Source organism: Fringilla coelebs (assembly GCF_963513975.1).
Source record: "Fringilla coelebs genome assembly, chromosome: 3".
Lineage (NCBI taxonomy): Eukaryota > Metazoa > Chordata > Aves > Passeriformes > Fringillidae > Fringilla > Fringilla coelebs.
In genome coordinates this window covers 47012877-47025897 of record NC_140030.1, presented here as the reverse complement: position 1 = coordinate 47025897, position 13021 = coordinate 47012877, and the positions used below count along the sequence as shown (strand labels likewise).

The 13021-nt window shown below is 39.7% G+C and overlaps 1 protein-coding gene across 1 annotated transcript in view; it reads left to right on the top strand.

Moving 5' to 3' along the window:
• Positions 1 to 13021, top strand: part of LAMA4 (laminin subunit alpha 4) — a 97629-nt gene that overhangs the window by 43876 nt on the left and 40732 nt on the right. Inside the window, exons 6-13 of the mRNA XM_084203182.1 lie at positions 1080 to 1175; positions 3042 to 3193; positions 3334 to 3444; positions 6121 to 6232; positions 8172 to 8339; positions 9091 to 9284; positions 11042 to 11158; positions 12702 to 12850. Coding sequence (XP_084059308.1) covers positions 1080 to 1175; positions 3042 to 3193; positions 3334 to 3444; positions 6121 to 6232; positions 8172 to 8339; positions 9091 to 9284; positions 11042 to 11158; positions 12702 to 12850 — 1099 coding nt within the window. The remainder of the gene's footprint in view (positions 1 to 1079; positions 1176 to 3041; positions 3194 to 3333; positions 3445 to 6120; positions 6233 to 8171; positions 8340 to 9090; positions 9285 to 11041; positions 11159 to 12701; positions 12851 to 13021) is intronic.

The following is a 13021-nucleotide window of genomic DNA, read 5'->3' as shown; positions in this document are numbered from 1 at the left end:
CTGCATCAGAGAATTCATAACCAATTTCTGTTCTTACATTAGTACAAAAAATGTACTAAAATCATTACAAAAACACTAACAGTGTGTTACTAACACTGGTCCACTTACACAGAATTATTCTGACGTTAGTACAGGATGTTGTCTTTGAAGTTGTTTTAGGTATTTTCTCTTGACAAATCCTTGAACGTGCAATGGGAAATGTAAATACAAGCCAATTCATACATAACAATTAATGGGCTGCAATAAAAAGGCAGTAAAGTATTTTGTTATATGAGGTTCTGCTGAAACCATGAATCACAAGACCAAAATAACTTCCAGATAGATTGCTGCTGTTCTTATGTTCTGCTTGAGTATTTGTTATTGTATGGAAGTGTTCCAAGAATATTTTAATCTTTAAAATAATATATTTTAAAAGGCCAGTTAAACCTTGAAAGAGGTTTAGAGATATTAGATTAAAAATTGGGCTTTTTAAAAAGCCACTCGTGCTGGCAATAAAAATGTTGCTTTCTCAAGTTTGAAAAAATATAAAACATTATTTATTCTTCATTGTAAGTGGTAGGAGGTATTTACTTTTTGATATGTTCAAGCTGAGAGTGTAACTGGAGTCCACTATCAATCCCTGATACCTGCAAAGCCTTTTTAGTGACAGCCTGACAGAGTGCTGATAAATTCCGCAGGGTTGTGGAGAGATTTGTAACTAATAATTAACTTTAGTTGCCTGGTTTTTCTTAACACATCTCCTAAATGTCACCCTCTCTAGGCATTGATGTACAATGGCCCTTCTGGGCAACTCTGGCCTCGCTGACTCATGACCAAGCTTTGAACAAGTAATTTCAGCAGAGGTGTTCTCACTCTTCTCTGGAAACAGAGGTGTTTCCACTTCATATTTTATTTGTTCAAATTTCACCAGTGCAAGAAACACCTTTTCAAAGTACTGAAAGGAAAATCAGTCCAAGAAGTTCTTGATATTGGTTTGAATACCCACGCGCAATCCTAAGTATAATAATTTCACTGGTTTTGGGAGAAGGGGTTGTACATTTTGAAGATTCTTCTTTCAAAAGTCCTTTCTTTTTCCCCAGCATGTAACTGTGGAGGCAGAATGTGTGACAGCCAGACTGGAGAATGCCTCGCAGACAGTCCTGAAGCTTCGACTGACACAGACTGCCCGACCATCAGTAAGAACATTATCATAAAAGCACCAATAATTAATGTTGCTCTTATATTTAGAAGCTTACAAATAGTAACTTAAGAGCTTGGTACTCCAGTGAGCTCAGGATTTTGACAGTGGTCCCACAGGGCACTTTAGTGTGTGAATATACACAATGTCCTGCTGATTGAGTACTTCAGCATGTTCTCACACACTTGTCGGAGTACAGGCATATTTCCAGCTCTGTGATACAGACTGTACATTCAGGTCCAAACTGCAGAGCAGTAGGGAAGTTATCACCAAAGCCATTTCCATAGACCTTGAGACACACTGCCTGAGAAATAATATTCTGGCCCTAAAAGTTGTCCTCACAACTTTACCTGTGACATCTTGCATATAATTAATGTTTTTCTAGTTGTGGTTTAACTCCAGCAACAACACAGCCACTCACTCACTCACTCCAGCAGGAACAGGGAGAGAATCAAAAGGGTAAAAGCCAGAAAACTTGTGCACACACAAGCGACACACACTTTTGCAAACAAAGCAAAACAATTAATTCATTCACTGCTTTCCATGGGCAGGCAGGCATTCAACCATCTCCAGGAGAGCAGGACCCCACCACCAATAATATTTACTTGGGAAGACAAATGCCATAACTCCAAATGTCCCCCTCCCCCTTTCTCCTCCTTCTCCCCACTGTATTTACTGAGCATGATGTCACATGGTCTGGAATATCCCTTTGGTCAGCTGGGGTCACCTGTCCTGGCTGTGTCTCCTCCCAGTTTCCAGCACATCCCTAGTCTCATCACCAGCATGGCAGTACAAAAAGCAGGAAGGGTCTTGGCTCTGTGTAAACCCTGCTCAGCAACAACAAAAACATCTCTACATGATCAACCCTGTGTTCAGCACAAATCCTAAACATGACCCCATACTAGCCACTGAAATTAACTGTGCAGAAAATGACCCCAGTCAAAGCCAGTACAACATCTAATATAGATTGCTGCTGTTGACAGCTTGGTGTATATCCATCAGTCAGTTCCTTGCCCACTCTCTCCCATACCCTAATGATAGGAAGCCTGGGGAGTTTCCAGGAGTACTATGTTGTAGCTATTGGTAACCACATGTATTTTTTAAATGTTAGTGTATTTATACCCATATAATGCAGAGTGTGTAGCACATATGGGTTCCTGAACCAACACCTAAGAAGAGGGGTCATGTGCCTGAAGAGCAACCAGAAGGAAAACATTCAGGACCTGCTAAAATATCGAGCAGAAGAGTCTGTAGGAATCTCTGTTTCACATTCACCTAAGTCTCTTGCATTCAGTGTTGGCACCAGTGTCACTATAAACTATAAAGGTGGCACTGCAATCTTTCAGCAGGAACAAGGATATAGTTCTGCAAAAGCACTTTCCAAGCACATTATAACTGTGGTTTTAGAAGTTGTCCTCATAACCAAATAGGTGGCCAAGAGCCCATGTGCTGGACGTCCTTATTTCTCATACCACTAAATTTTAAATATCAAGTTTGAGGTTCTGACAAAATGCAGTTGGTTTTGTTGACCTTCATCTGTTGTCCTTCAGGCCACAAACATGTAGCGCCTAGGGAATAGCCAGGAAATACCTCTCCCTCGCTCCCAACTGACTGCAGAATCCCTGTGTCAGCCTCTTTGAGCAGTTCCATCTGGTGCTGCTCAGCTAGAAATGTCACAACTGTACTGTGGAAGTAACCTTGGAAGCGGGAGGATGAAAGTGAAGGAAAAGGGGTACCCCCAGCAAGCATCAGTGACAAAGGGAGTGAATACCATAGGTCAAGAGCACTATTGCATGAATTTAAGACACTTGCTGCCGCTGACACAGACACTAAAAAAAATTATGCTGTCTTATTTTCTTATCAGGCTGCGATAAATGCATTTGGGATTTGACAGATGACATCCGGTTGTCAGTTCTGACTATCGACGAAAGCAAATCCACTTTACTGAGCATTTCTACAGGTGTTGCAGCTCAAAGGCGTTTGAATGACCTGAATCTCACTACCACTCATCTCCAGGTACAAACATTGATGATATTTCAGTCTTTTCATGTAGTTCGAATCTTTGAATTTCCACTCCATTCCTGTAAATTTAAATCCCTGCCCTCACTAGAGAAGGAGTTTGTTTTTAGATGCACTGACTTTTTTTTCACACACAGGAGGCAATGTCCAAAAAGAAGAATCATGCTATGCTTTGGACCATCCAGGTTGATGATGCTGCAGATGAGATGAATGATCTGGTCAGAGAAGCAGAAACACTTGATGAACAGGTTTGTTTACAGCCTTCTGCCAAAGCTCTGAGGGTTTGCAGTTTGTCATATTCACCTGTTGGCATAAGAGGCGAGAACGGAATAGTCCCAGTTGGAAGGGACCTAAAATGATCATCTGGTCCAAATGTCTGAGCAATACAGGATCCACCAAAAGTTAAAGCATCCTATTAAGGGCAATGTTCAAATGCCTCTTAAATCCTGACAGACATGGGGCATCAACCGTCTCTCTAGGAAACCTGTTCCAGTGTTTGACCCCTCTTCATAAAAAAAACATTTCTTAGCATCTACTCTGACACTTTAGGTTCACCACAGGAGAGTGGGTGTGCCCTGACAGCTGGAAGAACCTTCTGTTTCTATTTCTATTTCTATTTCTATTTCTATTTCTATTTCTATTTCTATTTCTATTTCTATTTCTGTTTCTGTTTTGCAACTTTCTGCTTTAAATATGAATTAAAAGCATAAATTAATTATCAAGTCTTCTTCATAGAAATGGAAGGAGGTAAAAAGTGTGTTGAGTGTGTTTGGAGGTTTGTCACCAGTCACAAAAGTCTTCCCCTCAGGATCTGAGTTCCCACCTACCCCCTACACAACATGTTTGACCTGGGATAGACATGTTGCCTTTCTCATTCACATTTTGATTTCTAATTAAGTGAAGTAACCAACACTAAACTAATGCAGATTGACTTTGGGAGCATTTGTACTATATCTATTTTACATATATGCTCTCTTAAAATTAAATTAGTCCTAATTGGACATTTCAAAATATATTTCAAAACTGCCAGTTTAAAAGATTTTTCATGTACCCACTGAGATGGGATCTTGATCAGCACTCAAGATATTTTTAATACAATTATAATCATAAATGTTGCATCCACATCCAGCTGCCAGGCTATGAAATTAAGGTTATCAGCTTTCATCTCCCACAATACTTTCATTGCATCCTAGAAGAATACTGACATGATACATGCTAAGAGAAGAAATAAGGTTCAAAATTGCTTATCCTCTATTTTAAAAAGACAATATTAAGCATATTTCTGTTGCTGCAATATACATCTATTAGTAAAATGCATCACTCTATGTTATTATCAAAGATAGCCACAGCTGCCATGCAACTAGATTATATTTCATGCTTATTGCTAAGTGCCAGACCTTATATTCACTCTACCAATTCCTTCACAAGACAAATTTAAATTATACCTTAAACTAAAACTCAAATACAGGAGCAGGTAGGAGGCGAAAAAGCAACACAAAGGAAAGTGGAAGAGAAAATTTAGGTTTGTATGTTTTTAATCAACACTTACTTGGCAGAAAGGGCACATAAGATTCATAGGGACTATGCCTATGTTCAAGAGCTTTGATTAAACCAGCTCACACTCACAGCTCCCTACCTGTGAATATCTGCCTGAGCTCACACGCCTCAGTGTCCCTCTCTGCAGCTGGTGGGCAGACTGATTAAAGCATTTGGTTTTCTATGAATATTTAGTGAGTTTGGATAATAACATTTCATTTGCAGTACTCTCTGGGGATTTCTTTCCTCATTCCTCAGTTTAACTGTCCCTGAGCAAATAAATTCAGCATTTCCTCTGGTCTTTTCTCCCTGGTTACTGCTAATGCTAGTTCCACATCAATACTTGTGGTTGCTTGTAAGGCAGGGAAATAATGACCCCAGACTGACAGTGGAAGACCACAATAGCAACACTGACTATATTGAGCTCTTTGCTATTTCAGGGTACATTTATGGAAAATGGGTGCTAGGGCCTTGAGTGGGTTTTGCAGAGACACCCAGCATTTTCTGTTCAGAGCATTTTATGTGCATGTCCCTACATCTGGGGGATGGGTTGCTGCAGATTCTGACCTAAAACACAAAGGCAGGGTGGATGGACCAACTGTAGGCAAACCTTTCTGCTGAATATAACTCCTGCAACTACCTGTAACTCCCAAAGTCTGCATGGGATGAGCTTTGATTAAACAGCACATAGCTTGATCCTGAATATTTGGAAGATGGGAACCAGAAACATTTCTACTAACCCTTACACTTATTTTATCAGTCTCATAACCCTTACAATTTTTTTTATCATTACTCCCATCCCCTTTAGTGGTGCTGCCCACCCTGGCCCTGCCTTCAAATGCCACCTGGGGCCCCCACAAACCCTAAGTAAGGAAACACAATGCAGAATGCAGCCCCCAACACAATGTAGTACAGGACCGTGTCTGTGCTCTTCAGAGTATTTTCAATCCTTGGGCTTTTTCTTTTCTTTAACAAGTTGCAGAGCTGGGCCCTCGCTTGAGGGAGACACAGGTCTAAAAAGAGTTGGGAGCTTGACACATTTTTCCTCATTCTATTTGCTTACTCAGGAAATGCCATACCCAGCAACAAAATGATCCAGCCCCACTGAATGCCTCAGGAGACTCGGTAGATAGAGTTTTACAACTGTACATAATTTATGAAAATTTTATTGCAGGAAATGATGGATAAATATGAGACAGGATTTAATCTCTCGCTCTGCAATTCTGAAAACACTGACAAGACAGATCTTCACTTTGAACACCTCTAAATACTACTTTATATGATAAAAAGGACTTCTACATGCTCACCAGGAGAAAGAAAAATGTGTGTTTATACTGCTCATCCTCACATCTGAAATCTAATGTTTACCTCTCATGGTTTATTCATAGGGAAATGAAGCATCCAGCAAAGGCCGCCTGGTACAGAAGGAAACCACGGAGATCAACAGCCGTGCTTCCCAGCTTGTGCAGCAGCTCAATGATATAAGAGATAACATTGAAGGTAAATAGATTCATTCCTGGTTCATCTCAGTGTCAAGAATGTATTAATGAAACCTTCATGTATTAATGGATCATCAAGAATTTTTACTGTCCTATATATCAAAGGAAAATCTTCTGATATATAGGACAATATGTGATTTATGGCAACAGTGAACACCCTCTCAAGCACAACTGCACTTAAAAAGATTTCCTAGTCAGAGATAATCATCTTCATCTGGAATATCTATGGCATACCATTATCATCCTGAAATATAAAAATGAGATTTAACCAACTGCAGCCTCTTCTTCAGTACCTGCAGAAAGTAATGAAATCAATGTACTCAAAAACACTCCCCTGTACACCTGTGACATGAAAGCCTCCATCCTGCTGCAGAACAGATTTCCCCCAGACTTCAGCAAAGCCAACAATAGGCAGAAGTTGTCTATGGCACCAGAATAGAAATGCTGACTAGTAGCTGACGTTAAACAGCCCTTTTCCAATTGAAAATATTTGATTAATAGACCTGATTAGTTCTATCTTGGCAGTTATTGCAAGCCATCTGGTATTTTGTATAAGGAAGAGTGGTTACATATCAACTGTTATCCTTGCTTATCCTTACCTCCACGGGTGCTCCATTACTTTCTCTCAGGAAACATGGTTAATATGTCCCATCACAAAAAAGAGCCAGGCTAAGACCATATAGTATCTTTTATTTGTACTATCTTTTTACACCTCTGATGCTAAAAAAAACATTGACTATCTGGCCCTCTATCACATTTTATTTCTACAATTTGTGGGTAAAAGTGTCAGCATGAGCCTCGCTGTACATCACTAACAATCATGGTTGGTGTCTGTGGATCATCTTTTTGTATCATTAATTGGTTTGGAGCAGGACAGGAACTACATAAGGCAGATATGCATCTAATTTGGCACACAAATAGTACAACCACATTAAGCTGTTATAGAAGAAAAAATGTCCATGGCTGTGAATAGAATGAAAACAGTTGGAAACAAGTAGGTGAAAATTATTTCCACCACGCTCAAAACTGATCTTCTGCAGAGGCATCACCCATGTGCACACACACATGTGCCAGCATAAGGAAAAAGAAATCCATGGTTATCATCAGTTTCTGCTCAGTATGAGCCTTTAAAACTTCACTAGGGCCCAGCAAGAGCAGGCATACAGACACTGTGCCAAAGAATCAGTGGTACCACAATTACACACCTATTTTTTATAAAAATCTTCCATAAGAATAATGCCAATTTTGCCAACTTTGTTTACCCACAAAGCTAGCGACAAGTGTTAGCCAAAGGCACACACATCACAGGACATAGAAGAGGAGGTGATTGGTATTCAAGGCCAGGGAGTGAGAAGTGAGTAAACTTTGTAATGACTACACTGGGAATGGGTAAACTCAATTTCAGCTTCAGGGATACAGCAAGGTTTTTTGGATTGAGAGCAAAACCTTGAAATACTATCTCCAAACCAGCTAGGCAGCATCAGGCCAGCAGCCATATGTTACCTCCTTAGGGCGCCTCAAACTTCTGCAGATGGAAAATGAGGTTATTTCAGTCTCCTTAGTATTGTTATTATTTTATAAACAGCAGCACTTAAAAACCATGATCCTAGATGAAAGCCCCAGCCTGCTACATGCCACAGAATCCAAAAGAAAATGATTATCCCAGCCTATAAGAAATGTCAAGACAATGCACACAACCCACATCTGCTTAATCCCATCCTCTTCCGTTGAGACCTCCACATGCGACAGAAAGAGTGAATTATTTACAGGTTTAATATTAAGATCGGATTAAATATAATAATTGGCTACTATGGAGTTGAAGATAATGAAAACTTTGTTTTGCCATCAGTATCATCACAATTCACAAAAGTAAAAGTAGTCCACAGTATTTATTTCTCTGTATCATACTTAATCAACCATCTGTTCCCTGTTCCCCCTAGAAATCAGCAGCAAGTCAAAATACTATGCAATTCAACAAGAGCTGAGCCCTGAAGAAATTGCCCAGAAGCGGAGCGTGGCTGAGGAGATGCTGAAGGAGATCAAACGCCGAAAGCCTTTCACTAATCAGAGGCAACTTGCAGATGAGGAACAAAATGCAGCAGAGGAGTGTGAGTTTTAAGTCAGTTTTCCCTTCAGCCGCGTGCTGATGCCCAGCTGGCAGGTGTTGGGCAGCTCTGGGTGCACTGCTGAGCCCCTGCAGAGGACCAGCAGGCACTTGGCAAGCACCAGCTGGTGTGCTGGAGATGCTGCTGCTCCCAAATTCCTGCCCCAAGTCCCTGCTGGTGCTTGGTGCTCCTCACAGCAGAATGGGGAGGAAAAGGTCTGTGTGTCTGTGTGTGCCTGTGCACTGCAGCACCTCAACAGCAGCTGCTTAGGAAGGTTCATGGCAGGGCTGGCATTGCTCATGTGAACATCATCCCCCCTGCCAGCTCTGCTATGGGGACAGCAAACACCAGCAGAGAGAGAAAAGCTGCTAGCATGGGAAAAAGTGGCAGCCTAATTCTCACAGCTTAGTGAACATGAGTCAGAACATGAGGCATAAAGATTTTTATCCAGAATACGCTGCCTAGGTTTAATAATGAAAAGCAAGTGAAAAGCAGGCAAAGACAGACCTAGTTTCTTTTAATAAAATGTATTTCAGAGGGGGAAGTAATAGGATTAAAATGAAATAGTAAAATGAGAGGCATCTTTCCTTCTCAAAAGAGAAAGGAAAATTAAAATCTAGGTATATAATCCCTGAAGTGAGCTTTACAAACTGTGTTCTACTGTCGCCTGAGTAACAGCAAAGAAATCGCTGTATAGGTATGTCCTGTCAGAAATGCAAGGTTTGGATTTATTGGTCTCCTATTTTTCTCCCAGTGCTACAGCAAATTGAAGCATTTCATGAGAAGCACAATGACACCAGATCCCTGGTAACTGATGTGCTGGAGCAGCTCAGCGAACAGGATGTGAAGCTGTCAGACCTGGAGGAGGCATTAGGCGAGGCGCTTGACTATGTTACACAAACAGAGGATATAAACAGGGAAAACACAGCCAGGCTCCAAAGGCAGGAGGTACTGTGCACCACATTTATCACAAGTGTTGACTGTGAACACTCCATCTCTGACACTGAGTCAAACAGTAGATTGCACACAATGTAGACTCAGGAATCACCACACCAAAAAAGAATTGCTTGCAGTACTCAGCAGGATGAGTTTGACTCTTCAGTTCTAAGAAACAGCCTGTAGAAGTTCAAGGTACTATTATCTATTGGTGGAGTGACAATAAATGAGAAGTTTTGGCAGGTCATGCCTCATCAGACTGAGGAAGAGATGGATATTTATGCCTAGACTAGAAAGGTATGTTACAGTAAAACTCAAAAAGCTTGAAATTTCAGGTAGCGTGGCTGCGACAAATATTGTGGTGGAATTCTTCATCCAATTGTGTCCTGACTTATACTGTGGGAGGGCCTCATGTTCACACAACTAATTCTATTCTAAGAAAACACTTATAAAGACTCTGAGCTGCATTTGTGCCCTGGGCTGAGTGCATCCATACTGTCTGATCCAAATTTCCTCTGAACCACTTTAAACAAAATGCATCCCCACTTTTTCAAGAGGAGTTGACAGTTGCCCTTGAATCTTCAAGCCCAAATCCATTGTCTAACTGCTCCACAATAGGTACCTTGAAATTGGGTTCCCTACTTGCTAGGTGAACTTGCTAGCTGAGCTATAAGGCTACAAGAGTTTTCCCCTGTGTCCTGTCCAAATGACCAGTTTCAGGGTTTTGAACAAAGTAAAGCTTCCACTCTGGAAGAGAGCTCAGAGGTGACCTGTCCCCTTCTCTTCAGAGCAGTTCTATGATTCTTTCCCTGTTTTCATAAACTTCTTTTAAGGAATTCAAAACCAAAATATCCCACCTAAAACTTCTCATTTATTTTTTTCAGCATGGAAAATAATTACAACGAGAACAATTTGGGGCCATTCAAATCAAACTGTTTTCATTTCAATGGCTGAAATTTTTTGCATTCTGGAGGAGAGGGCATTAGTGAGCAATTTTGTGATTTGAAGAATGATCCCACAAATTCAGGCCAACCTCTGTGTTTCACAGCATCAGTGGCAGAGTTTTGAGTTCCTGAAATTTGCTGTGCTAGAAGTTCATGCTGATATGGAAGGTCTAAGAATTCAATAGAGAAATCAGGCATGCTCCTCTAGTAAATCCTTTCACAAGAGCTTGAGATCTTTAAGTACAAAACCTCTTCTGTTGTTCCATTGTTCCATAATTACAGTGCCAAGCTGCAACTTGTCTCACAGTTATGAAGCAAAGCCTGAAGTGTGTTGTTGTATTTGTTCACTGTTCTTAAGCATTTGGATCTCCATTATTCCTCACAATGAAGGCAGATTCTGTACAAAAGAGATTGTTCACATTGGCTTTACTACTGACAAGGAAAAGAGAGCTCTGTACTGTAGATTTTAAAAAACTCCAGAAAAATATAGTCTCCAGATGATGGTGAAAAATCCATGTTTAATTTGTCTCTGCTGTGCACTGAACAGTGCTTCATTCCAATAGCTTCTTAGGCTGTAAGATAAAATGAAATTAATATTTTTTTAAATCATCCAACATTTCTTTCACAAAACAAACAAACAAAAAAGTAATTCATATAATAATATGTAGCAATTATATCTGTCTTGGAAAATCAGACTTCCAATATGTCTAAAATCTATTTGGCTCACCACTACCTTCGAATTAACTCCAGCACATTTAACAAAAATTAACACATCAAAGCACAAAAGGTATTGGATGCAATTTATGTTTTGAGCTTTCTTTTTAGAAACAACATGAGAAGACAAAAGAGCAAATGGATGAAGTGAACAGCATTCTGCTCAGTGCCACAACTATTTTGGAAGGACCACAAAAGGTCAATTCTGAGTTAGGTGAAGTAATAAAGGTAAGTGCCTCAGTGGCTTGTTTCAATGATACATCCAGATTTTTCGAAGTCATGTTTAGCTCACTAATGGAAAAACTCTCCTTCTTTATACTGCTTCAGTGAAACACTGGTTAATATTCCCTGAAAAAGTAGGTGGTTTTCTTGGATGAAAAGCTCTGTTATTACAATTTACTGCCTAAAAAAAATAATTCTAATATAAGGACACGTTACTGTAGGCAAAGCATAATGAAAGATTATGCTGTAGAGTTCTCAATTATTTCATTATAGGCAGCTGCCAAAAGATGTTCTGGTAAAAGACTGCATTATATGCTAAATTCCTTTCCTAGTGCCTATGAGTGAGCATGGAAGAACACTAAAGATCCCAGATACCAGCATTAGAACCAGGCACTGTGGCAAACATATATAAACAGATTGTCATATAGAAATCCTTTTCTGGAGATACGTCAGACATGGTGCTGAAGGAAATTTGTAGAAATTTTTGGGGTTTGGCTTTTTTATGAGAAAATAAAGAAAATAAAACTAGGAATTCGCTAACTAAAACGTTTACCAAAGCTGCTTTCTTTCCTCATTACTTATTTTAAAATTTTGAAATAACTGAAGAAAAACTTAAATTTTCCACAAGCATTCATTTTGGTCACAGTGGCCCACTTCTTGACACAAAAGCATTTATGAAAAGTCATTAATTTTTCTTTGAAAAAATAATTTGAGAAAACAGAATGACAACTTACTTTGCAACCACCCCTGTGTTCAAGTAGTACATTGGGGTTTTTCTCTGATGTTTTGTGCAAAACAAATTGCTGCAGTTTATCATTTTGGGTTCCCCATTGAGGATGTTCACGCTGCAGGGAAGGAAGTACAAACATCATACATTGTCCATCCTCATCAGCAACAAGTATTTTCCCATTTCACTCATTCATCCTTTTTCCTTCTCTCAGTGTCATGCTTTTTCATGTATTTTGTATTTCTAATCACATGTTGCCACATTTCTAATCTTCAAACACATCGGCCAGCTTGTGTACTGGAGAGAAGGTGAATGCAGGCCGTTGGTCTTCCAACAAGTATTTCATAAAAGGAAGAAACATGGCTAAGGCAAAGGCATTCCTCTTTTCCTTGCCTATACATACATAGGTATATTTAGGTGGACTGATTTGCAAATTAGACTAATCCAAGATGTCTTAACATGAGGAATCTCTCTGTGCAAGAAGGCAGAAAGGGGACTTCACTCTAAAAGACTTGTCATTGGCACATTTCTGGAGCAAGACTTTTACCACCTTTCTTTTTTATTTTATGCATCTCTCCCCAACGTCTTCTTAAGTGATTTCTGGAATTTTTGCTGATTTTTATTTTCCTGCATTTGTCTCCATACTTGCATTCACCATGAGATCTTTCCCCTTTTTCTTTGAAAGATGTAAAATAAAACAGCTATACCAGAAATTAAGGAACATTGTAATATCATAACGGGTAAAAAACCCCATAATAATCAAAATACAGACTTGATTTTTTGCAATTTCATCTTCTTTCCTCCCTTCCCTGTTTTGTTCAGAATGCATCGGGGTTCTACGCAGAAATAGATGGAGCAAAAAAGGAACTGCAAGAAAAAATAGCCAACCTGTCCCTGTTTGATGATGAACTGGTAGAAAAGGCTATGCATCACGCACAAAACCTAAGAAGACTTGCTGATGAACTGGATGGGTAAAATTTAACTTCAGCAGATTTTGTTCATACAAGTGCCACTTACTGAACAGCTGAAAAGACAAGAAGAAGCACAGTGACAATGAATAGGCACTGAACAAATCAGTGTTAAGTCTTGTGTGGAAGGACTTCTCATGGTCCACAGAGAACAGCTGAAGTTGAGCTAGGCAA